The following is a 27054-nucleotide window of genomic DNA, read 5'->3' as shown; positions in this document are numbered from 1 at the left end:
GTGAAGGAAGAAGGAAGAGCTCAGATGGTTCACAATATTTGTAAGACTGTAACACACTGTCAGAAGCACTGTTTTAAAAACCAGGAGTTACAGCATAAGAGCATAATTGTAAACATTTTCCTTTCAGTTCTTGGTTTGTTTGCACATTCTCCGTAAGGATTAAGGAAGAAGACAAAAGGTGCAGTTGTATTTACAGAATAATCTCCTCATGCAGCAGAGGTAAAGCTTTTTTATTTTCTATTCATTTTTGAGAGAGAATTCTCCACTTGAACTGATGGAGCCTTCCAGGCCCATTGGTGTAGTCTCAAGCAGCAAGAACGTGCTGCCCTCATATGCCTGACAAAGCTCCTGGTCTGCTTCAGCAGGCAGATCCAATCTGTGTCCTCTGGTGCACAGCACTGCCACGTTCCCTCCCTCTGCCACAGCTCCCTCCTACACCAGCTGATTTCCTTATTCTCCTCAAAGCAGGAGAGGAAAGGAAGAGCTGCTCTGGATACTACTATTACCTGCTTAGTCTTGGACACTGTAGCTGAAGGGAATACTCATCTCCTTTAAACATCAAGGAACAAATTTTAAAATAAGGAGAAAAAAACATGTGAGCTCTAAAATGAAATACACCATGCAGAGTTAAACTCCCCTCTCCATGCTCATCTTCCAGATTTACACCTCTGTGCCAACAGAAAGAAAACATCAACAGTGCCATACCTGGCCTGTTTCCCCAAAGCAAAAGAAGTAACAAGCCCTTTCTCTCTAAGAATGGACAAGTCTTGACTTTTTTTCCTAAAGGGACTCACCCAAAAGAGACTTCTTCCTATGGATGTTTTTTCACTGATTAAATACATTTCCACAATGCTTTTTTCATTGTCAAATATATCAGGAAAATTCAGTGAAGTTAATGGAGTGTTCTTAGTTTGTTTTGGTATAGTAGTAAACAAAATTTAATGAAAGGCAGCTGAAAGCTTTCTTTATTAACATTGTACCACTTTTACACACACCAGTGTCTTACTTCAATAGCAGATCTACTGACTGCAAGATGAAGTAATGCAAGAAATTAAAAAGTGTGGCACAGTTTTGCTTCCTATTTAGAAGTCAATGTTCTTATTCCCACGTTTCAGGTCTCTGTTCATATTTTGAAATATTTCTTAGTAAATCTAAAATGGAAATGTATCATTTACATGAGTTATACTCAGTTCATTTTTCTTAAAAAATCAGCCCCCATAAAAAAATCAGTTTCCATTCTGCATTGTCTTTTTTGATAAGCAGTACTATCCCTTTCCTAGGTGAATTTTTTTCATAGAAATGAAGGGGATTCAAATTTTTCATGTAGCCATTGGCTAGGCAAGGGAAAGGACACAATCTTAGCTGAGGAAATAGATGACAAATCATTCTCTGTGTGTTTCTTGCTGCCAGCCAAAATGGAGTAACACTTATTACTTTTGCTTTGGCCTACCTAACACTCTCGATGCATTAAACTTCTGCTTATTTATAAGGTTCAGTACAGAAAAAAACGTGGGAGGTGTTCCTTTTTGTTTTGTTTTTCTGATGTTGTAGTGATGAATATTATAAAAGAAGGTGACTATGAACACAGCCTACATATTATATCAATTGTTGGTACTATTAACTGTTTGAACAGATAAATTATTTTTAAGCATTGCAGCCTTTTTTCAGAATATTAGTAGTGTAAAATGAGCTAGAATGGAATATTTTAGTTAAACACTCACTTGAGGACTAAGAGGTTACTTCAATTCTTCACTCAATGAATATATTTATAGATTGCCAAAGGGATTTACAAATCTAATTCCTTTTCAAATTAATGTTAAACCTATCCTACAACTGGAATAAGAGCGAACTTATTAAAAAAAAAAAAAAAGCCATAGATCTTCTTTTTCAGAACATGACTAGCTATTATGTGTACTGAGTGGGTGACTGTTTTGCCATGTGATCATGACTTTCCAAGTTTCTATATAATCCTGCCTTGAAGAGTTTCATGTACAGGATCCCAGACGCTGTTAAGTAATCAAGGTAACAGACGACCTTTGCTAAGACCCACTTCAGCAACCTAATCTCTATGCATACATGACTCAAGGATATGAGAATGATTTTCCAATCCCCCATAATTCTACTTCCATAAACTGAGACAGAATATCCTTTCAGAATACTTTACACCTGTACTTTACATAGCAAATATTTCCACTCACAGAAGCAGGACCTTTTTTAGCCATAATTTGCAGGGATGTCTATAACTTCACTCTGTTCTGGGCTTTGGGAATGTTATGAGCCCTCTTTTTTTGCCTGCACAAAGACCCTATAGAGAGAGACTGAAGCAAGGGAGAACTTTTTGCAAACAAGCTCTGTGGATTAAAATTTTTTAAAAAATGGGACCCATGTATTGTTTTGCTCAATTTATATTCAAAATGTCTAAAGGATTATCATATCTTCCTCAACAAAAACCATCTTTGCCGAAGTGTCACTGACACACGCTGTTGACTAAAATTTCTGCAATGTGCTTTTCCCCTCAGTAGTAAAGCATATCCATATCAGCCAGTTTATAAATAGCAAATAATAGCTCATGGACTGGTGATGCATTTCAGGAGTATTTCTGTGACTTTCTCTGTTCATTTCAAAATAAGCAGTTAATCAAAAAGTCATGCAGAAACTTCAGTAAAAATGAGGCTCCAGGTGTTGAGTTGATCTCTTGGACTGTCTTTCAAAGGATGACTCTTCAGCTAAGCCTTAAAGATTGTGGGCTACACCATCAGCAGTCGGGGCAAGAGGAAGTTTTCTGCCACACTGCACATCCAGTAGAAGGTATCCTTTCATTGTATTTCATCACTGAAGTTGCCCAATATGCTGGGATCTATTTAGACTCTTTAATGGATCTGTTTGCCTTTTTTAATGCCTTTCCCCCATCTGCTTTACTTTCATGTGCCTGGGATTAGCATAAAGAATCAGACAGGCTGCAAACTTGACAAATGTGTTATGCCTTGATTTTGAACTGCTGCGACAATCTGCTTTTGGAATATGTTGTTAAAGACACTGGGCTCTGTCCCGAGTTGCCCACCTGCCTATCCACCACTAGGCAGCCAGGATCTGGAGTAGATGGTACACAGCATTCCTAACTCTAGGTGGGGGAGGTTCTCTTTGATATAACTCAGCCATTACACCGTGGAGACAGTTAGAACACACAAATACATGGATGAGGCAAGACTTTCATATTCCATTTTTTACCTCTCAACAGTAACTGAAAAAATGTTAAGAAATTCTACAATAGCTTTTCCTTTTTGTGTCTTCCTCTTCCCTTCCACCCTGACTCATTTTCACAGCTTAGAAATTTTACAAATAGCTCACACACTTGCAAGGGCTGGAGGAGTAGGGAAGGTCCTGCCAAAACCATTTTGCAGCTGGAGAAGGAGGGTGAGATGGCATTTGTTTACATCCTTCTGTTGAGAAGTAAAAACATTTTCCAATCTTTGAAACTGTTGGAAGAGGGAACACATCAGGCTTTCTATAATTCAGTGTTGCTGGTTTCAGAATTTGTTTCTCTATTTATGCACAGTCTATCTGGGAACACTTGCTGGATCTTGTTAGGGAGAGGGTCGGGCACTGCAGATAAAAATGGACTACTGTCTGTGCAGACTCCACAATTATCCCTCATCTTCCTCAATATGCATGTTCTGTGGTAACCTGGGCTGGGGGCACCACAGGAGCTCTGCTCAGCAAAGTTGGTCTCTCTCGGTCGCCTTGCAGGGGAATGCAGCCTGCCTGGCAGGAGTTGTTTGTTTGGCAGGGACACATGGGCTCCTCTCTCCTCTCTAGGGGCTGGGCAGAAGCTGGGGGGGAAGGGGACCCTGCTGCCTGGCACTCAGCCTTACCTGGACATGTGCTCCCGCTGGGGTCTGTGTGCCTTCTCCAGCCCTAGTTTGGTGAAGATCCCCACCAGCACCATGACTGCTACAACCCCACAGATGATGTAGACAATAAGGTTGGTTTTATCCCGGGTAGGGTCATGCAGAGGGTCGTCTATGCGGGAAGGAGGCTTCCCAGTGTTCATCCACAACGGCGTCTCATAGTTTGTGCAGGTGCTTTGATCCAGCCTCGTCTTCTTGAACTTGCAGCAAAACCTGAAGCCACAAGTGCCACAGCAGAAGATGAACTCCCCCGAGCTGCAGTTAAAGGGGGGGTCCCACTGCCCCATCACGTCAAAGTAGCCCCTGCAGAAGTCTGGGGTGGGAGGTGGCTCGGAGGGGTCTATCTGCTCCCCGAGGCTGGAGTGGTTTCCTCCCGAGAGCACCACAAAGCTCCCCAGCTGCTGGCCAGCTTTCTCCTGAGCCCGACACACCAGCGTGAGAAGGTCCGCCACCAAGTAGCCGAAGAGCAGCCGAATAAAGCCTTCCATTCTGCCTCCCAGCCCCGGCTCAGCGATGCTGCTGCCGCCGCCGCTCGAGCTGCTGGATGCTGCGCTGCGCCAGGAGCTGAACATAAAGGGGCTCCGTCAGGAGCCGGGCGTCCGCTCAGCCCGCGCTCGCCTCCAGCACCACGGACAGCCCCGAACGGGCCGGGCAGGGTCCGCAGCCCCCGCGCAGGGTCCGCAGCCCGGCCCCGCTCCGCTCCGGAGCAGCGAGCGCGCGGCACTTGTGGAGCGGAGTGCGCGTGAGAGGGAGCGCGGGAGGAGGAGGAGGAGGAGAAGGAGGAGGAGGAGGAGGAGGAGGAAGAGGAGGACCGAGGGGTGGAGGTGGCGGCGGCGTGCGGGGCACCGCGCCGGGCTGGCAGAGGGGCGTGGAGGGGCCGCCAAGCGGGAGGGCTGAGGCGAGGGCGCTGCAGGGGCGGGAGGAGGAGAAGGGCGAGCGAGGATCCTCCCCGCGCAGCCTGGTGCCAGCGCGGGGCGCCGGGGGCACCCACCCTCCGCTCCCCCGCGGAGCCCGGCGCGCTCTCTCGCACAACTCCCTCAGACACCCGCCGAGCCCCGCCCGCGGCCGGGCTGCCAGGGCAGGGCGCGGGAGGCTGGACGGACCCGCCGCGGCATCCAGCCGCCGGGGAAGGGAGATGTGCCGCGGCGGGCGGGCGAGCGCGGTGCCAGCGGGGAGAGCCCAGCCCGTCCTCTGAGGCGGCCGCGGGAAGCGGCGTGCCAGAGACGGGGCTGCCCGCCCGCCTGTCCCCCCTGGCAGCCCCGCTGAGGGGCCGGCGACTTCTCCCTTTCTCCCTCCCTCTCCCTCTCTCTCTCTTCCTCCCCTCCAGCCCCTCTGTGGAGCTCCCCGTCCTCGCGTCAGCCCCGCCGCAGAGCCGCCCCCCGCCTCGCCCCCCTCACCCGCTCCCCGCCATCCCTTACATAAGAGACCTCCCGGCCCGGCGGGCGCTCCCGACAGGTGCGGCTCCAAAAGCGCGGGAGCGCCTCCTCGTCCCTCGCTTCCCTCAGCCCGGCCCGCGCCGAGCGGGGTAGGGGACAGCCGGCCCAGGCTGGGCTGCGCTGGGCGAACGTGGGGCAGCTCCGCGGCAGGAGAGCTCCTCTGCCGATAAGTAGAGCGCTCCTTCTCCCGGGAACTCCTCTCCGAGCGCTCTCCGGAGACGCACTCACCTGCGAGGCCAAGGCAGGTGCCGCGGGCAGAGCGGCGCCCATGGGGCCGCGCCTCCGCTAAGGCCGGGCGGGAGCGGGCTCTGCCCCGGCCCCGGCGTGCCGAGCACAGGTACGGCGGTGCTCGCAGTGCATGCTGCCGAGCGGGGCTTTGTCTGCTAAACATGAGCTGCTCCCGCGCATCATTTATTTAAAAATCTCCTTATAGTGTCAGTCAGTTGGCTCCAGAGGGCACGGTGAGGCAGCGGGTTGTTTGCGAGATACAGAATTGAAATAACTTCCCCCAAACAGAGAACTGACTCTGGGAAAGACTTTTTAGTGATTCGCTCTCCATCGCTGTTACTTAACTCTCTCATTTCTGTCGTTTGGTTCGGCGGTAACCTGTGCAAGTAGCAATAATATTATCCTGAATACTATGCTGCCACCAAATGTAGGAAATAAGCCCACTATGGCGCGATTTAACAGTGTGGGCTGGTGCTGAAAGCCGCTTCCCTTTTCCTGCCTTGCCGTGGCCTCCAGGGCTGCCCTTGGCTCTGGGGAAGGCTGGAGTGCTGGGCTCTGCCACGCCAGGCTGCCCTCCCTCTCCCTCTGCATCCCCGACGCTCTTCAGGAACTTGGGCCAAGTCCGTGTGGAGTTGTTACGCAGTAAATAAATGGAAAGGTGAGGCAGAGGACAAAGCAGACGTTTGGAATCTGAGAGGCCTGTAGTTAGCTAATTGCAATCCTTTGCCTTCTCTTAAAAATAGACTCTAAGTACAGTGATGATTCCACTGAATGCTTTGACAGTAAGCCTGGCATCTTTGTCCAGGAGGTAGGTTAGAAAGCCCCTTTTTTTCTCAGCAGAGAAAAAACAATCAGTCCCAGCCAAAAACCAGCCTTTCTGGGTTTTAATATTTAATTCTTAAAACCTCCACCTCATCAACATCCCCTTTCAAGTCCCCTCTGAAATCATATCATTCCTCCCTTGTGTATACTTCTCTCTGCTATTATTTATTATTTAACACTTTGTGATGCAGTTTGTGCTGAAAATACTGCACAAAATGAATCTTTTCCGTACTTATTATTGCACCTAGAGACATTTAAGGTCCAGTCTGTCAAGCACTTAAGATTATGCAAGTTTCCCTGTTGATTTGACGGCTAAAAAGCTGCTTAAATATTTTGCATGATTAGTGCTATACATGTATGGAAATAATAACATCCAAAACCGATTTATTTTATGGGTTGTTAATCCTGACCAAATATGGTACAAGTTTCTTGTTTTGCTGAGTTCCTAGGGTTTTCCTTGAGAATTCCCCTACAAAAAAGAAGCCCGAAGGATTTAGGCTAGAACCTGACATCTGTGGGATTCAGGTCCATGAGATCAGAACTCAACCCTAAGTGACATGTGCTTGGGAAAAAGCAGGAGGGTGATCAAACCTTCTTGAAAAAAAAACATTTTTTGTAGCACCAAGAGATTTTGGATCAGACCTATGGAACCCAGAACCCATAAATCATGCTATCCTTAATTAATTTTAAGTTACTTCAGTTGTTATGCTTTCTCTGCCAGTTAGTTGTATTAGCAGTGATTTTGGCTGTACCACGTCTTATAATTCTAATAGTGAGCTGGAGTTGTTCTAGACTGAGGCACAAACCATTTTTACTAGACCTGTGGCAGTGTGCTTTAATGGCTTCATAGCATACATTTCTAAGAACACCTGCATGACCAAAATATAAACCCATTTGTTACAATAAATGGAAATAAAACTAGTTGAGAGAAATTAGTATTACACACAGTACTGAGGCACATTTTGGGTCATTGTGTGATTTTATAAAAGTTTTCACAATTAAGTCAGTCAATAAGTGTCTTATTTATTTCAGGTATGCTGAACAAGTTGAGAAACATCAAAGATTTCCTGTTTTCACACCATCATCTTCCACTTTCAAGACTTCAAGAATTTCAAGACTTCTCTTTTTGACATTGCTTTAAGGTAAGTAATAATTGCCTACTTTTCTACAGATTTATCCCATAAGGAACGTTCTTTGCCTGTGAAATAACTGAGAGGATGAATGTTTCAACCTGAACCTACAGAATTCTCTTTACTCAAGTGCAAATCCATTTAATTAAGTGGAATTCTTACTTTAGGCACCAGCCATATGCAAAATTCTTCTTATATTTTCCCTCTAATTTCTTTGACTTGTTTTCACCAAGATGATGTGAATCAATGGCAATGCTTGTGGTTCAACTTTAACCTAGAAAATAGGCACCGTTCCTGGTAAATTCAGTAGCAATGTGTACTCATGTCACAGGGAAGCTGCATATACACTCATACTCTGTTTATGGAATTCTGTGTGGAATTGTATATAGAACTGATTCTTGCAGGATTTTTTTATGTAAATAAGAGAGTTTGAAAAAGAGTAAAATTAGGAGAGAAAGTCAGTGAGTTAACCTGAATGTTGAGGTGGGGGCAAATATGAAGAGTAGAGAACAACTAGACCGTATGGAGCAATTACAATTATCATGTTCAAAATTCTTTATTTCATTTTTATTTATAACAATGTTGATGCAACCTTTGAGTATTTCCCTGGGAGAATAGTCCTGACAGAGACAATAGTCCTTTGCAGAGCATTGAGTCAATGGAGCTTTCTAGCTAATTATAATTTCCCAAAAAATGCCCTTTAGCTCAATCATTATTATTAACTGACATTCCAGAGCTGCAAATATTTGTCAGAAAAAAGCAGCTAGACCTGACCTCAGGCAGTGTTGATGTGAAAGTATTGTGTGTAATTTGTGATAAGAAGTGTCATGTGGAAATTGGAATGAAGCAGTCAAGGTCTGTTTCCTTGGTAGTCACTTCCTGCTGTAGTGGGGTGTCTGGATGTAGATACAAAATGTTTTGTGGCTAGAGAACAGAAGAAGTGATGGTTCTTCTGTGCCAGATCAAGTGGCAGCAGGTTTGCAATCACTGTCTTTGAAAGAACAAGTCAGTGGTGGAAGATATCTGCTGGGCAGCACTAGGGAAGCTTGAGACCTGGAAGAAGTCTTAGCAGACATGAGTTAAAGAACTCTTTAAAGACAGAGTTAAAGAAGTGTGTTTTACCAAGGAGGCTACAAGTGACATAATGTTGATGGATACTGAAAAAAAGTCCTATGATTCACAAATACTGTAAACACCCTGAATCACACAACACAGAAGTCTGGGGTTTTTTTAACAGCTCTACATTGTTGAATTTGCATAGATCAGAGAGCCCCATTAGCTTCTATCAAGTTCTGTCACTCCTGTATGAGCAGTGTCCTTCCCCAGAGGTATTAGTCTTGCTGGGTGGTTAAAATGCATTTGGTTTTAGTTACATAGCAAACACTTCATAAGCCTTTGCTCTTTTAACCAGTAACTGCAATCATTAGTGTATCAGTACAACAATGTGTGAAATCCCAACCTGCATTGTGTTGACACTAAATACACTTCTGCTTTTATAAATAGTGAGCACACATCTTCTAACTAACCTTTCCCTTTTCATTAAAAAATATGCACATACAGACTAGGACAGAAGCAGCTTGTTCTCATAACTTCATGGATTCATAGCAATTTTAACAAGAACATCTCACATTGAGCACTTCTTTGTTATTGTCATCAGGTCTCAAAAAATACACTTTGCATGTAGCAAAGGGATCACCATCAAGAGATTTTAATGAGCCAAGAGGTGCTGCATGAATGAAAAACCATGAGAGACTTGGTTTTATGGCTTACTGAGGAGGAATATAATTTATTGCAATTCTATAATGTAGAAATTACCTTTGTAACCTAATATTTTTCCTCTTCAGTCTTCTTGTAAAACCTAAACTGTAATAATTACGTGGGTTGGGTTTTAGGCAGGCAGTAACCGCAGCCATATTTGGAGTGGACTTCATGAAATCCCAAGAGTTCTCATAGCTTCAGCTTAATTCAAAGGAGATTAAGAAGATTCAGATAAATGTAGAGGGTAAACAGAGTACTTGCAAATAAACATACAAGAGCAAATACATGTATAGTGCAAATGCCTTCAGTATACAGCAGTGAGGAGAAAGTGCCAACAGGTCTAAAGCAGCTTCCAGCAGCGCGGCTGAAAAACGAGCTGTGCCCTCAGGTTTGCCTGTTGCACAGCTACTGCTCTGATCCTGAACAAGGAAAGCTGACAGCCAGTTTCTTTCTTTGGCAAAACTGATGTTACTTTTGAATTGCAGCAGTATTGCAAGTACCAGTGAACAAGGTACATTTCTGCTTGTTACAACTTAGACTGACCTGGAATTTAGATCTGGAGTGATTGACCAGGTGTCTGAGGACTACTGCAGCTGACAAAGAAAGCTCTGCAGATCATTGCAACCTTGTGCCAACAAAATCTTTATCTTGTTGTCACAAAAAAAAGGATAAAAAAGATAAATAAAAGCTACACAGGATCAAAAAACTTGGAACTGCTTTTGTATCTTTCCAAAAGCAAATCATCTTTGTTCCCATGAGTTCAACTTTTCAAGGCAGAAAGGAAGACTTTCCAAACAGGTCTAAAATAGCATTAAAAATTGTCAAGGTTAAAGTGAGTATAATAGGCTGTATATTGTGCCTGAGCATAGAGAAGCTGTGCTTAGATATAGAGCAGGACACATAGGAGAGAAAATTTTCTGATCATCTGCTGTTTGATTCTGGCATATGTTAGACCAGCTGAGGAGCAGATCTAACCAATACCTCTTCTAAAACTCCTCAGCAACTGAGATAAAGAGGTAGACAAGTTTAGACTACAGTGTGCATTCTTCAGGCCTCGAACGTCCATGGACAGAAGGTAGAACAAGAAGTCAAATCAATGAGTCAGTTAAAGTCTGCCAGTTTCAGCACTAATAACCCTCAAGGCCTATGGAAGTGAACAACTTGATCTTCACAGAAAGGTAAAGTTGCTGTGTTACTTAACTAACAAAATATTTTAGCCACCATATATCTTGCATGTCTTCCAAAATGTTCTGTCAAGCAACCAAAATCAAAAATTCTTACTGAAAATTAGACCTTTTTAGTGTGCTTCCCTGATAATAAGCTTTAATGATGTCTCCCTGTATCACTGTCACAACATGCCCATCAGGAGCTTGATGTATTTTGAGTCTTACATATAGTACTAATATATAGATGCAGGAACTTTCAGATTTATGAATAAGAAAATTTCTCTTGACAGTTCCATTTCTAAAGGATGCTAACTGTTAAAAAGATGTTCAGGGTTTTAAAATGCTAAGTCACGAGACAGAGGAAATAAGTGGCACAAAGTAATTATGGTCAGAGTTCTGTGATACCTTTTTAATTCTCTGACACAGTTATCAGTGCCAGGTGATGCTGTCACCAGTTTTCAGGTGGCTGTCAGATTCATTTATGTGACTGTAGGCCTGGCCAAGAGGGTCAGATGTCAAGAAGATTAAACATCCAAAGACCAGCTCAGGATCTACTAAATTCAACAACTGTCTTCTCACTAATTTAAAATAAAAACTGCACTGCACTGAGTGATTTTGCACAAGAGATACTGAATAATCACAGCTTACATGAAACCACCAGATGTCTGAGTGGTCAGTACATCTGAAACCGGGTCACATATTTGAAAGCCCAATAATGAATTCAGAAACTAAATTCAGGCCCATATGTTGGAAAGCTGTTGACGTGCACAAACACACACACAGGTTCCAGGCCACTCTTTTAGGCAGATGGTAGCAACTGTCCCTTCTTGACTCCACTTGACAGCCAACTGTAAGGAGCAGTGCTAAAGCTGGCTCCAAAGGGATTTGCTCCTCTGTCCTTTAGCATGAAAGCCAGTGAGAAGAAATAACCCATCAACCAGGTATAATGACAGATGGGTCAAAAAGCCAGGAAGATTTCAAGGTGGAAGAGTAAATGCCATTCCTTATGTTTTCTTTCTAGACAGCATTCTGATAGTGCTAACAGTATTCATCATTAATATTTCTGAGCACAGTGCAACTCTGCTACACCTACATAAATGCAGTATCTATCTAGAACATCTGTCTAGGTACTCTGTTTTACTATCTTGAATGAAAAGGCATCAATCTCATTTCCTTGCTCTTTGCATAAAGGCAATATTAAACTGAAAATTTAATGCATAGAGTAACTAATGTGTAGCAGAACATTTTTAATAATATTTTGGTGGTTTTATAACATATATTTGCCTAGACTTTTTTTATTATTGTGAAAGTGCAGTGATCCCACAGCTGGATAAATAATAGGAGAAATAAAAGGATTTTAACTGCATTGTGAAATGCACATCAGGGAGTCTTAAGAAGTGCTGCAAAAAGATGCTGACAGCAGATTCTTGTGGTATCTTTTTGTTCTAGTGTTTACTTAAATCAGCAGATTATCTCTAACCTGCTAAATATAATCCAATGTTAATAAAATATTTAGGATATCTGTTCCCTAATACATATATTTTGGAGATTATTGCAGAGTACAATAAGGTTAAACACAGTTTTATCAGAAAACACTGGTATCTGAGAGTACAGCTTCAGAATGGATTGTTTAATCTGTAATCAATATAGGCAAGAAACTCAGAAGTAAAATGTAAAGAAGCTGTAAAAGGAATATTTCAGTGTAATATGGAAATAATATATATATGTATATATATACAAATATATATATACACACAGGCACATCTATAGGGGCAGTTGTAACCGAATACTTGGTAAGAGGACAACTCACAATTTTCTTGGGTGTATGTGGTAATGAGTCTGTCATTCACTCCCACACACCTGATAGAAAACTGGCCTTTTTGAAGGCAATTTTGTAATTTCTGTAAACCTTGAACCCTTAAATAGGATTTTCCAGTTTAACAAATTCTCCCTGTGAATTTAGGGATTGATCTTCTTTAAAAAGAAAAAATAACAAAATTTAAAAGGAAATTGCTCATCATTTCTATGCAAACTAGAACAGTTGACATGAGCCTTGATAATATGATTAAGAAAGACATAATTTACATGGCTGAACAATAGGATCATTTTCCTACATAAACAATCCAAATATTTCAACACATAAAATGACCATAAATGAAAAAGAGCAGATATCTCATAATACCCAATTATCTCACTTGTTTCTGTCATAATGTTTAGCTCAAGTTAACAAAAAAAAAAAAAAAGAAAACACTAAAACACTTGCACAGCAAGATCAGAAATAGATCCTCCATGTAAAGCCTCAGCCTGGGTCCAGTTTTCAAATTTTTTGTCTCATTGCACAGGATGTGTTTAGTATTAGGTCTGTTGACTATCTAATTATTGATAGCTGTATGCAATGGAGTGAAGACTTCACTCTAAGGAACAAGATTTTATAAGTTTATTCTCATTGAGATGTTTTTTATAGTATGTAATATTCTATTTCTTTCAATGGGGTAATTTTATAATGCTAGTTTTCTTCATAATGAAAGCAAACCCAAAATCTATCATTAAAGGCTATAGAAAAAAAAAATCCAGGAAAAGTCAAAGACAAAAATACTAAGGCTAGAGTCTTATGCTTATTATGTGAGAAAATGTAGAAATATCTAAGGAAATAATATTTCCACTAACAATACAGCTTTAAGCTGCAGCACATCTGCTGTACATTCCTGAAAATGTATTCAGCCAGCTCTCAGGTGTCTCTGTGCATCAATCCATGGAAGCCCAAGGGAGGCACGGGGGCTGGCACAGGGCTGAGGGGAGCTCTGGCACACTCAGGGAGGCTGCCTGCACTGCTGGGGAAAGCAGGGCAAATCAGCAGGGTATGCAACAACTCTTCTTGCCTCCATCCATCCCAAGCATCTTCTCTGTGCTCTGTGTAAAAGGATGAGGGCTCCTTCTCACTCCCTTTGTGACCTTTCTGGAGCTGGAATTTTCTGGAACAAGAGAAGAGTCATCTCTATACCACGTACAGATATAATTTTCCTGGCAACTGACATACAGCTATGGAGTTGAATCCCTGAGGAATCTCAGCTCCTTAAGAACAAAATCTAAAATCCCTTCTTTTCACCTGCTTGTTCAATAATCATAGCAATAGCAACAACCACAGAGCCATCCCTCCTAGGACTCAAGGAAAAACTACAGATCCTTTACTGTGGCTACACTCAGAACTTGTAAAGGTGTTTTGATACCATGGTGATGAACACAGAATAAATGCCAAGACAGGCAATGGATCCAGCTGGCACCTCTGCCTCCTCCCCCACACATCATGGTGTTCACCACAACAAGTTTATGATTTTGTCCTAAAAATCTGTTAAGTCCTGTTGGTCTTTATGAATTTACTTGCAGAAATCACAAAATGCTCTCTTCCCTTTGATTTAGTCTAGACTATATGAGAGGTGCATGATTTTTTTTTCAGAAATGACGCCCATATCATATATCATTCTCTTGAAAAAAAACCTCCTCTAAAACCCTAGCTGATAAATAAATGTGAATACTCCTTCTTGGAGTACAATTTCTTGGAAAAAAAATTATATACCTGTCTTCTCAGTCAGTTTAGGAAAGTTTTACCCAGGATGGTATTATTATATTTGTTCAGGTCAGATTTATTGTTCAAAAGCTCAGAAAGTCCTCTAACTTCTACCTTGTACTTTTTCTGTTTACATTGGATTTATTTAAGGATGAGAGGGTTTGATTTTTTTATTTAGAAGATGAGATAAATACTGGCTAGACTAGGTTATGTAAGAACCCAGAAATATAACAATTCTCTTTTCTTACAGGAAAAGTGTGAAAAATAATAGCAGTCTCATTGATTCACTACATCTTTCTTGAGATATTTACTAACTCTAAGTTTTAAATAGTAAACACTGCTATTTTAAATTTATGGTTTATTCCAGTTGCACAGTACAAGGATGCCATTGTGCTTGACACTACTTTGTGTCCTTGCTGGCAGCTTCATTAGAAGTCAAAGGCTGAGTGGGTATGGACAAGGTGTAAATCTTTCAGCTGCAGAGTATTCTTAGGACTAAATAGAAGAAATGTTGTTGCAAGGAATGCAGACATTTATAAACCAAGGTTTATAAATCTGTTATGGAGTGTATTAAAATTAAAAATTAAACATTTTTCACTGAGAAATTAATTTTGAAAGTACTTTAGCTACCGAAAAATTTTATCTGTTTATATACCTGGATGCTTCCAAAACAGTTACATTTCAAAAGATGAAGCACTAGGTACTGGGAGAATATTAGGAGATGAAATTCTATGGATTTAAATGAGACCAGGGCTCCTTTTAGCCAGGATGAATTTCACTCTTTATTTGCTTGAGTTGCAGAAATTTGATTAACCAAAGTTTATCCAGAAGCAAATTAGTGCTGAAGTGTGAAAATCAGAGCATTGAGACCACTATCATAGCCCTATGCTGGCTTTTTTTATCCAAAGAGTCCAATTAAGCAAACCTGGCAGAAACCTTAAAAGTAAGTGTCCTCTGCTGATTGCTAGTAAAGAATTGATCTCTCTTTTTTTGAGAGAAACAGTACCTGTTTGCCCAATGAGGAGCTGAAGGAGAAAAATGGAGTGTAATACCAGAACTACACAACTTCTTCTGGCTCTGGAGACCAAGAGAAAAGACTGGAAATTCTAGTACCAGTCTGCTTATAATATAATTATTTCTGGCTGATAGCAAGGTAACAGATGCTTCTTCAGGTCAGGGCTTCCCAACCTGCTCCTAGGCAACCTTTCCATCCTTGTTCAGCTGGACTTCAATTATTGTGGCACATCAAGGGCACAAACAGCCCACGTGCAGATCTCTCAAGCCTTTAAAATGCACAGTGGGAGGATCTCTTAATCTTTTAAAATGCACTACAGTTTAACAATACTGGCTTACAAAATTGCACCTGCACAGGAAAGAAATTTAGCCTTAAACAAAGAGTTTGTTCAGCCCCCAAAAACTTTGTTGGAGAAAGCTTAGGGCAAACAGAAGTTACAGCTTACCATAGTTTGCCTGAAAATAAATATGTAAATCAACCTGGTTTTCAGTTAAATTTGACCTTCTCTGGAGACAAATTAGACTTGAAGGTTTTTAGAGAAGCAAGTGGGATATTTTCTTTCCCACCTGCCTTTTCCAGCAAGGAATGCAATGATCTCCATCTAGGTAAGCTTGGAAGTATAATAATGACTGATCTTCTGCTAGAAGCTCAGCGGTACCAAATTCTCACCAGTTCAGAATTATTTAATACTTTTTGCAGAAATTATCATAGTTAAGACTAGATTAGATTAGAATTGCTTGAGAACTGCTAGTTTAAAAGGAACAGTCATAAATATTGTAGTGAAGTGCAGCTTGTTGATAAAGTATTACATTACATTTTGTACTTCAAATAGGCATAGTAAGATCTTCTCCCATTGAATCCAATTCATCAATCACAGGTTTTTTTATATTGTATACATATTTTGTGTATATATACATAGATATGCTTTTTCCCCAAAGTCAGTTGCTCTGTTCCAAATGTCTTGTATTTTTTTCCATAGGGCTTGTATTGGAGAATAAACTGAAGTGCAGATTCAGACACATTATTTTATATTCTTCTTAGCATGCTGAGCTCTTGAGATGTTTAGAAATATTGTGGAACTGCAAAAAAGACACAGTCAATTAATTCCTTCATTTGAATAATTAAACATTTTAAATACTCCCTCCATACCTTATGTTCAGCTCTAGATCTATTATTAATAGTAGCTTGTACTGTATGCTGCAGGAGACTGTTAGGCACATGATTCCTAGAACCTGGGGAGGAGAACATTTCCTGGCACTATGAATTTACCTACCCAATGACAAAGCTGTCTTGTTCTAATTCAAACATGTTTCACACCATAGTAATTACTCCATATGAATGTTGTGTTTTCATTTTAATGAAAAATTCAGCACAGTTAATTATTCCAAAAAAATTGTTATGGTTGATGAATCCATCCAATTGCATTCAACAAAAATGCTAATTACACTTCACTGTTTTTGAGCTGTTTGTGGTTTACCACTCATTCCAGTGCCATGGTCTGTTAAGTAAGTCCAGGGGATAAATTCATGACCACAGGTTTGTGGCCAGACTTTGTTGTCAGGTGGGTGTTGTCAGGATGTCATGGCTAGAGAGGGTTTGTTCTATCTCTGTGGTGAGGACATCCCTACAGACACACAGCCTCCATGTCCATACTCAGTGGATTGCCATTGTGCCATTGTGCCACTCTGGGACATGTGCAGTGTCCACCAGGCTTTTTGAATGAGTGACTGTGCTTCATAGCAGGAAGGTTTTAGTTCCACCCAATTTTAAAGCTAGAAAGGGGTGGCACAGTTCATTCTGCAAGGACACTGGGTTTGTTTGCCACAGAGTACATTTGGAAGGGTTGGATGTAGCACCTTCTCATTGGTAGCTGACTGTTGTACACAGCCTTCTGCAATTCCTGCTGTGTATTCCTGCAACCAACTGGCAACATCAAAATGATCGTGAAGGGTTCCAAGTAATGTGCAGAAGAGGCACTTGAGTTAATTTCTATATTTTGCCTGATGTACAGGGGACATATCTTTATGGTGATCATCCTTCAGCAAATGTAGGAATGGATCAATAAGACCAAGCAATATTTCCATGAATAAAATTTTATTTCTCCCTTGTTTCAAAACCAGAAGAAATTCAAAGAGTGGGAAAGCCACTTTTCTAGTGTCAATTAGTCTAGATTTTTATGCTTGGACATTGGACTCTGTTACATTTGTAACAGAGATTTGAAAACTACTGGAGCATTAAAAATTTGAAAGAACACTCTGGGAATACAGACAGTGTTTGCTGTCGTTGACTTAGTTGTTATGAATAAGTACAACTGGAAAGAATCTGAAAAAACTCATTGCAAACTCGGGGAAGGAGTCTGGTAGCTGAAGTTAAGGGTAGTACAAAACAGGTGGATTACATTTGCCTTGTGGGGCATGCAATCTTGTCCTCATCTATAATTAATTTTAAAAGTAGAAGCTTTGTGGTGCATGTTATGTCTTCACTCATAAATCAGCCTCTGTGTGCCTCTACCTGTGTCCAAATTTTCTGTTATTTCTTTTTACCCAAGGCCTGTAAAACACCTACAGATCTTTAGACTAGGAATCTGAGGGAAGTGGTAAATGTAATTTATTGCTGAGATAATACTGTTGAAAAATGGATCCTTCTGGTTATCTAATACAATCATTAATGGGAAAAGAAAGGTCCTTTCTTTTCTGAGAATTCTGAGAAACAAAAGTGCTAGGCACAGCTGGAAGGAGAGTCCACACTGAAACCTAAAAAAAAATCAAGTACTATTTAATTTCCAAATCACATTTCCTACAAATTAAAATAAGGGGTTTGTAATAGTGATAATTACCTATTCAGCATCCTTCATCAGTCTCTGAACTCATTTTCTTCAGTCATTACTTGAGTGGAAAAAGATTAAATGGGTCATTTATGGTTTAAATTAATCTGTGCTTTTCCTGGAGTACCTCCTTTGTTCACCTCCAGCTTTAATTACTGAAAAACATTTTGTTTTATAGAAATCTGTGGCAAAATAGATGCATCCTTCATAGTCATCCTATTTCAGGAAGTACAGTGACTGCTATATTAGTGACATCACAGATGGTAAAGTCAATTTTAAGATCTACTTCACATGCAAAACCTGGCACACAATATGAGTGAATACTAATGTGTAGAAGAGTTCTAGGAAGAGTTTAGCAAACATAAATCATTCTCCAAAGCAGCAACGATTCTCTGAACCACCGATGCAATTTATTAGGCTGCATTTTGAGGGGAGAGTAGCGGGACTCAGGAAGTCCAATCAACAAGAGGATTTATGTGCCTGATTGATGTACAACTACCTTTTCCACTTCAGAAAACCCAAGTGGAACCTTGTCCACGTAGACAGACATTTCTGTGGTGTCAAACTTCCCTCTCTAGCAGAAGCTGCATCTTTGCAAAGTGGTATCACAATGGGTTCTCTTTCAGAGCATTTTGTAGTCACTCTTTTATCTTCTCAAAGTCATCTGATGTCACTGTCTATCTCTTTATATCCAGTTTGTTACATCCTGTCAGATGGTGATGTACATGTGTTTCTGAGAAATATATTTGGTTAAATTTTAGGTGAACAAAAAAAATGACATTTCTCTGAAAGAGAATGAAATCTCTTTACAGAAGGAAAGAAAAAGGAGGTTATCAGTTTTTTCAAAACACCCAAATTGCTTGTATGTCACCTGTAATGTAAAAAAGTTTTCTAGTTTCTAGTTTTTCTAGTCTGAAAAAAAATATGCTTTGAGCAAGGAAACAAAGAGATTCATCCAGTACATTTGCAACACATTTTGGATTAACCAATGTAACAGGGAAAGACCAATGCCCTTGTTCTATGCCTAGCTGAAAAATATCAAAGTGCTCTGATTGTCTATTGAATTGTAATACTTGAAAGATTGCTGCTTCTTTGGGGTTTTTTTGACAGAAATAGCAACTGTGGTTAATGATCACCAGGGCTTTTAATTTTTTTATAATAATATGTCATTTATCAGCAAAGAAGGAGAAAGGACTCTCAAGAGTCATGCATATAGATACATAAACTAAATACTAGTTTTTCTTTCAGTTTTCTGGTTTTGCTTGTACATTAATGGAAAATCTATTTGTTTAAAATAAGAAAAGTCCAACAAGTCTGAATTTGAGACCAAGTTGTGAAATAAAAGGTTTTAAACCTAGATTTTCTTTTTAGACCAAGTCAAATAGCATATACCTGAAACCTGCAGTACTCTAAAAACATACAGATATATGTGGATATATATAAAAAATAGTTTCTTCAAATCTATTTATATTCCTAATTCCCTTCCATTTGTGGGAATGGATGAGCAGCAGGAATCACAAACTTTAGATAGTGGTCAAATGCTGCCTAAATCTGATGGCAAAAATTCTGGAGAGCAGTTAAGCCAGAAAGTTCCTATAGTTCAGGATGAAGTGGCAGTCAATCACAAATATTCTACATAATTTTGGAAATGGACACTTCAATTAAAACCTTGATTTTTTTTATTTTTTTCACTCAGCTCAAGCCCTGCTGGAGTCCTATGCAATTTTTATGTGTATAGCAGTTTCAATACAAACCCATGACCCAAATATCCATGACTTTTCAGGAGCAGACACTGAATGTGCCAAAGATATGCACCAGATCAAATAATTCCTCCTAGTCTGGCTCTCTCATTCCCTGGAGTCTTTACTAATCAGGAATTTCAAATGTGCTGGTAGCCCAGGTCTCAATCATTCAGTGAAAGGTGCAAGTTCTCAGTGTACCTGAAAATGAAATCTCAGGACACAGAATTCTAAAATCAGAGGCACCCTGAATAAAGTAGAACTCTTGAATATTTGGGAGGACAGAAAATTAAAAAGACATCTTAAAAAATGAGCAATAGCTCTAGATAGAACCTGTATCTGTGTCAGAAATTGGAATTCAGTGTGCAAAACAAATTGAGTTAAATAGTGTGTTTAACTCATTACATCAACTTTTATATCTCTCATAGTTACAGTGATTCAAGGAATATATTACAGGTTTCTTGAACAAATGGAGCCTGCCCACACTAAATGAGTCAGATAAAAACCAATTACATAGTGGATTTTTAGCTGTGGAAATGATCAATGTCATCATTGTTCCCCTCCTAGCAACAAAATATTGGTCCTGGTCAACCAATCCCTTTCAGCTGGCTTGTGCAAAGCACTTTTAATATTTTTGATATTATTTTATGGGCCCTTTGAAGATGGAAGGCCATTTGGTATCAAGGCCAAATATTAACAGAGCCTTTTTTTAACATTGCTAACACTCTTCAGTGCAGTAATTAATTTTTACTGTAGTAATTCATTTTTGTTTGTATTGAATATCAGACCTTATGTTTTATCATATTCTGTAATGTTTTAGGCTCAGATTGCTAAATTTACTTCTAATAGTGTAGCCATCCTGGAGCCTCAGCAATGCAGCAGGACAGAGGAGTGTACTCATAAGAGACACTACTGTAAGTTTTCAGAACTTCCTGATTTTTATCCATTTGCTGTTCTTGGGGAAGGAGAGGAGCTGTATCCTCTGCCAAACCTTCCAAAATGTTGCATCTGCTATCAATGCTGATCTGTTCAAGGACTTACAGGGAGAAGAGATTCTTAAAAAACAGACAATACGTTGTATGTGCTATTTCTTTTTAGCATGAGTAAATCCAAATTCTTTCTAAACAAATACAATTATATGTAATTTTATCATGAGGTTTTATCAATTTCCATTATTTTCTCCAACTTATCCCTCAAGGACTCATATATATCAGCAGGCACTGAAAACAGATGTTGATATTGCTGTGTGTATTGTTTACACCTCCAACTTTCATTGGATTCCCTGAATTCCAGATGGCACATAGTCATTCTATTCTATATATAAGATTAAAATGGTTTAGTTTCAAATCTGCATATCTGTTCTGTGCATTGTAATTTCAATTCCAATGTTTAGACCAACCTTGTTATATCCTTTTCACCTTTTGTACTCTTCCAGTTTTGTTCTTTGTCATCCTGTCATATGCTGAGATTAGAAAAAGGATTCTCATTCTTCAACCACTGCCTTGACTATTTTGCTCTTTATTTCAATTTTTCAATAGAGATGGTAAATTTTAGAATAATTTATTTGTTTTATTAGTACTTTATTTAGGTCTCTCAAGGTGCATACAGTCTTTCTTTAAACTGCAGTAAAAAATAAGGTAGAATGTCTGTTACTGGATTTTTCAGAACTTCCAAGAGCTGTAAGTCTTGGTTTGGCAGCATGATGTAAAACACACTCAAGTAAGTCTTACAAGATCTGGACTCCACAGATCTGCACTATTCTATTCACAGCCCTTACTAAGCTAAATCTTACATAAGAATTTTATTTTCAATGCCTGCATTTTCCACTTTTAATCTCTTATTTTCAATATACTGCATGCCCTCACAGAATGGTACATTTCCCTCTGTATGTTCACACTAACTTCATAAAATTAGTAAAACTCTCAATTTATACTCTATATATAAGAGGAGACACGTGCTACTGTAAATTATTTATTCAGTGCCATTATATTCATGACACTTTGTATAACAAATCAAGTCCTATGACAAAATTCTGATGCTTTATCTAGGCCCCATCTGGAATGAGTCCATGAAAATCTATAATTAAACCAACATAGATCAGTAGTAACTTTGAACAACTTAGTCATAGTAAAATGAGTTTAGCTGTATAGCATTTGGTCCATAAGCTTGGCTTCAAAAATGCATACTTCAAATTTGGCAGAGTAAAGGAAGCAGGAGAGAGCTGAAATCCCCCTCCTGCATACACAGTCCTGATTCTCAGTTCTCCTGTTTATAAGCAAATGTTCCTTTATTTCTGCAGATGAAAACACTTCTGCACTCAGGCTGTAAAATCACAATAAAATGTGTTTAAATTACAAAACTATAATTTCTCGTGGGCTCCTCATTACTGTAAGTAATGCTCAAGGTGATCTAAGATCAAAGGATTCCATTTGAAGAGGAGGCAACATAGGCAGGCTGCACACTCACCATCATCACCTAGAAAGAGCTCATCCAGGATCCATCCTGCAAAGACATCAAATATAACAGAATACAAGTACTGACAACAGAATTTTGTAGAGGAGAGCACCCTATACATGTCTAGAAAAAAAGAGCTGTGAAATTCCAGACTTAGATAAATCTAGAAGATCTTACAATCCCCATCTCTGCCAGGTCTGATTCAATCTTTCAGACATCCATAACTTGACAAGAAACATGGTTGCCTTTAGCAACACATCCAGGTTAAGTAAGACAAAGGTAATTCAGGTGCTGACCACAATCTCATGTCCTTGTGCTCCAGAGCCACACTATGCTGCCTTGCCAAAACAATCTACATTTTTTGGCCTGATCTTGATATTATTTCACATGCAAAATTAATTCTGACTTTAGCTGAAGTCATGCAGTAGTCATATATTCTGGTTTATAGCTGCTCAGCCCTATTAAGCAAATGAGAAGAAAATGGAAAAGAAATAGAAAAGGTAGAAAAAAATTTCTTTGCATGACTGAGCCAACTGCTCTTATATTAGCACAAGCAGTTCTACCACAAGACTGTGATCACCCCTTCCTATGATGGGGTTGGGATATTTAGATAGGCTACACCTGAGACTTAAAAATGCACTTTAGTTTTTATTAGCTTAATATACCACATGCTGCCTCATAAAGAGGGGAATTGACAAAAACTGCTTAATAAAAAAGACTTCCCCTAGCGCTTCCATCTAATGATCTTTAAGCAGTTTACAAGTAGGACTGAAGAAGCTGTTTTTATTTGTGGATAATAATACCCACATTTTACAGATGGAAAAGCCATCTAGCCATAGGAATGCATTTTAGTTGACAATATTAACCTTACCTAACACATTGCTGCAGTTTTCACAAAATGAATAGAGGCACTCAGAACTCTGCATGTTGCGCCACACAGAATAATGGGGTCCCAGCTGTTCAACTGGGAAACTGCAACCGTATTGTTGTTCCTGGATGGCTGGGTCAAAAAGGAATTCTAGGTCAGAAGAGATGAAGAAAACATTGCCTTGTAAGGGTCACCCATTTATTTCAGTCATCACCTCACTGTGTAGCTTGGTTCTGACAGGAGCATGAACTGCGTGGGCCCGGCTCCGTGCCCTCCACTGTGCCCACAGCCATGGGCAGGGCAGGCGGAGCTTGGAGCCCTGGAGCAGGGAGACACTGGGGCTTTGCTTTTTCTACATAACTTCTCTTTTCTTTTTCAGAGAGTAGTTGCAGGTGATACCCAAATGCGGGAGCACATTTAAACACTGAGGAAACCTGATGAGAATAACCCACGAAGGAACAAAGGAAGGTTGCCAGTGCTTTTACACAAGGGGTTACTTCGGTTCGCAGGTTAGGAACAAGCTGAATATGATGTAAACTATTACTTTATTATAATTTATTTAAAAGCCAGCGCATCTTCAAGGCAGGTTCCACCCTAAGCCGCCCCCACACATGGCGGTGCCAGGAGCCGCACCGCAGCCCCCTGTCTGCTCCCAGGGCTATCCCAGGGCTCGCCCCAGAACCGCCTGAGCACCGCTTCCCGCGGCTCCCCTCACGCCAGGCCTCGAGCCTCCACTCCACACAGCGCCCGGGCTCGCGGGGCGTCCCCGGTGCGTCCCGGGGCCTCCCGCCCGCGCCAGGCGCCGCCCCCGGCGGAGGCGGTGCCGCCCCCTCGGCGGCCGGGCCCGGCGGTGGCAGCGGCCGTGCGGGCCGGGGCGATGGCGGCGGCGGAGAGCGTGTTCCTGAGAGCCCGCGGCAGGACCCTGACCGCCTTCCGCCCAGGTACGGGGAGCGCCGGCCGAGCCGCGCCATCGCCCGCGGGCTCTTCCCTGCCGCCTTGCCGGGCGGGAGGGGCGTGCGGAGGGAGGCTCCGGGCTTCCCCGGCGGCGGGAGGAGCTGCCGCCCGGGAGAGGGAGGTGTGGAGCGCCGGGGCCTGGGCTATCTGCCGGCGAGCCCGTGGTGCCGAGCGGGGGACACGGGGGGCACCGGCGGCCGCAGCGCGGATGGACGCGGGGCTGTGGCCGCCCCGCTGCCCCCGCTGTGCCGGGGCGCGCCCAGGTTTGTCCCCGCGCTTTGGCTCCCGTGCAGACCCCAGCAGTGTCCAGCAGCGGATTGGTTTTAAAATGCTTGTCGGTGCTGCTGAACCGGGTCTCCACAGCCTATGAAGCTGTTGCTGCCAGCACTGCTGTCCTGTGTTTGTACCTGTAGGGGTGACCTGACAGGTGACCGCTGGGTCACTGTAGGTGCCCGAACGAAAGGCAGCCGTGAGGTGGTTCACAGCTTGGTGAGAATGCTGCTTTCCCCGGGGGGCTCCGCCTCGCTCAGGTCAGCGGCACAGGTGCTCCCCTGGCCCTTCCGCGCCGTGCAGAAGCAGCGCTGAGAGCCCTGGGCTGCAGCCAGCCAGGGCAGACGTGCTTCCACACCCGCCAGGTGGGTAAGGAGACGAGGCCGAGCCTAAGGTGGCAGCCGCCTGTCCCTGCTGGTTCTGGCTTGTGGCTGGACACAGAGGAGCGCATTTAGCACCTTAACATCTCAGTGAAAGCACCTGTAAAATTCTCCCAAGGATGGAGGTTCTACAGTGTGCTGGGGTTTTTCAGGGACACAGCTGTGTTAAGAAATCATTTCTTAACGGTGGTCATGTATAGAGGGTCTTCTATTTTTCTGTACTTATGAATTTCAAATTATATTGGTTTGGTGAGGTCAGCAAGGCTATTTCATCCCATCAATTTTGCGGTCTTTTCTTGGGTTGCACTGGAAATATTTGGCTTTGCTTGTTGCCAAATAAAGAAAAATCACCAACTCAGAGCATGTGAAGTATATGTATACAGCCATTCTGGCAACCTATTAATTGCAGATGGTCTGGTTGGTTTGGAACAGAATGCCTAGCATTTGCTGAGGGGACAGATGGCAGACAAGCCATCCAGTTAAATCAACTATACAGTGAAATTTTGACAAAAGGAGTGTTCAACAGCAGTGTAAAAATTTCCGAGTAAAAGCTGTATCTAATTCCTTCTTGAAAATTTCCTTAAACATGGAAGAAAACATCATTTGGGAATCTGTTTTCCAGGTGTGCTTCTTTCTTCTGATGTGTCCTTGTTTGGAATTCTTTAAATATTCGTTAAGATTTTTCTTACCAGTTGGTTGCTTCTAATCTTGTTCAGGATTTGTTAGGCTATCATAGTCCAGCTACCATCTTCGGGTGCAATATTTTTTGTAAATAATTTACTTGGGTCTTTCTTAAGAGGCTAAAGTTCAACACAATGTTTTAATAACTAAATTATTAGGGAAAAAGAGAACCAAGGACTGTTTAAACTGAGGCAAATTTTCATGCAGTTTAAGACAAAAATCAGTTGCTGTTTTATTGCTTTTCTCAATCTTAAGGTTTCACTCCTGTTAAACATTTACTGCCACTGTTGTGGCTTGGCACACTGTTTCCTTTTAAAGTTTGAAAGCCACTATTGAGAACTAAATTTCCTTCCTTTTTTTCCTACAATTTCTGCAAAGTCCCTCTTCCCTACTGGTAAATTGTTCAGTCTGCTTTTACATAACATGGAGGTTGTACCTGTAACCTGCTCTCCTCTGCCCTTGATGTGGGACATGTGCATGAGGAGCTTGAGGTGAGGGATTGAAATTATCCATATAATCAATGAGGCACAGTAGTAAACAGTGTCTAAATACCCTACCTGATTGGCAAGAGACCTTTGTATGGTTTGATTTTACTTTGTGAAATAAATTGTCTCTTTTATGCCCATGTGAAATTTTGCTTCAGCTGTCTACTCCTTCTATTAGTCCTTGAGTGAAGAAACAGGACCATATGTTTGGGTAAGTGCTGTCTTCACCACTTCTCTCCAGAAGTCAAGGAGTTATTTGGTTTTTGGGGTTTTTTTTGTTTTTTTTTTTTTGGTCCCAAGTATGTCAGTAGCATGCTGTGCAAAGAATTTCTGTGGAAGTGGTGGAACACTTTTTTCAAGTAACTAAACAAGTGATAGTTCTGTCAGTTTAACTGGTTGAGAAGTGTCTGTTTGAACCTGTCTTTTGCTAGTTTTAGTTGATGGTTCCACAACCTTTATGTGGAACAGGTGAATAACCAGTATTGCAACCTCACAGTCTCAGTTCCACATGTGATTTTGTGTTCCTTTGTCATGCCTCCCTCACCAATCTTGTACATACTCTCAAAGTTTATTCAATTACTTCTCATATTTTCATTTTGCTCTGTTCTCTATTCCTTTCCAATCTCTGATTTTCGGCCATTTTTGAATGTTGAGGTGATTCTTGGTAGCACTTGGTAAAAATCATATGAAGTTGGTGGTGTTTTCCCTATGTGCACTAGGCTGCACCTTTTTGCACAAAGTTCATCCTTTTCTGAACACTCACTGCATAGGAAGTTTCTCCTCAGCTCTTCACAACCAGGCCTGATTTTCATGCTGTCAAATGGCTTAATTTTAGCAAATTCCACTTCCTCACTGTTCAGTTGCTGTGACAGATTGTTTTGTGTTGTTGAACAGGATATAGGTCCTAGTACAGATCCAGGTGGCATCTGGCTGTCTTGTCCGCTTTTGTTTTTCTTACCAGTTTTCTGTGCATGCAAGGACTTCGTTTCCAGACAGCTTGGCTTCCTAAGAGTCTTTGGTGAGGAACTGTTAGATCCTCATGGAGATGGGATCATGTGGATCTCCCTTGTCCCTGTAAAGCTGTTGATGACTCTTTCTGAAGAATCAGTAAACACAGGAGCTACTGTCTTGGTTAGTGCTTCCGTCACTTGTCTGTACAGATGCCACTTTTGTAGTCACTTCTTACCAGAACCCCTTTAACTGTAGATGTAATAGTAGCCACCTCCCTGTTCCTGCAAGGGCAGGTTTAAGGATAACTCCCCAGAAGTTCAGTGGTTTTCACTTTTGAGGAGTTCCATGGATGCCACCCAGTCTGAGTGGTTTGTTAGTGCCAGTTGAATCATTTACTGGTATTTTGATTTGAAACACACC

At 41.5% G+C, this 27054-nt stretch overlaps 2 protein-coding genes across 6 annotated transcripts in view; one reads left to right on the top strand and one right to left on the bottom strand.

Annotated features, from left to right (window-relative positions):
• SHISA9 (shisa family member 9) overlaps positions 1-5827 on the bottom strand; it is a 178245-nt gene extending 172418 nt beyond the window's left edge. The window contains exons 1-2 of one of the 3 annotated variants that reach the window (XM_071444199.1): positions 5573-5827; positions 3873-4472 (exon numbers count right to left, since the gene is read on the bottom strand). In XM_071444199.1, coding sequence (XP_071300300.1) covers positions 3873-4396 — 524 coding nt within the window. In that variant the 5' untranslated portion in view covers positions 4397-4472; positions 5573-5827. Of the gene's footprint in view, positions 1-3872; positions 4615-5326; positions 5519-5572 lie in introns of those variants that run through there. The other 2 variants (XM_071444198.1, XM_071444196.1) reach the window with 2 other exon arrangements.
• A 1599-nt stretch (positions 5828-7426) lies between these two features.
• Positions 7427-27054, top strand: part of CPPED1 (calcineurin like phosphoesterase domain containing 1) — a 55715-nt gene continuing 36087 nt past the window's right edge. Inside the window, exon 1 of one of the 3 annotated variants that reach the window (XM_071444201.1) lies at positions 7427-7536. Coding sequence is in view for 1 of the 3 variants with exons in the window: in XM_071444200.1 (XP_071300301.1) it covers positions 23791-23854 (64 nt within the window). In the remaining 2 variants the exon portion in view is untranslated. Of the gene's footprint in view, positions 7537-23292; positions 23423-23601; positions 23855-27054 lie in introns of those variants that run through there. The other 2 variants (XM_071444202.1, XM_071444200.1) reach the window with 2 other exon arrangements.

This window comes from Agelaius tricolor, unplaced genomic scaffold, assembly GCF_023055355.1.
Source record: "Agelaius tricolor isolate 1412-34295 unplaced genomic scaffold, bAgeTri1.0.p SCAF_19, whole genome shotgun sequence".
Taxonomy (NCBI): domain Eukaryota; kingdom Metazoa; phylum Chordata; class Aves; order Passeriformes; family Icteridae; genus Agelaius; species Agelaius tricolor.
The sequence above is the reverse complement of the archived record's forward strand: the minus strand, read 5'-3'. Positions and strand labels throughout refer to the sequence as shown.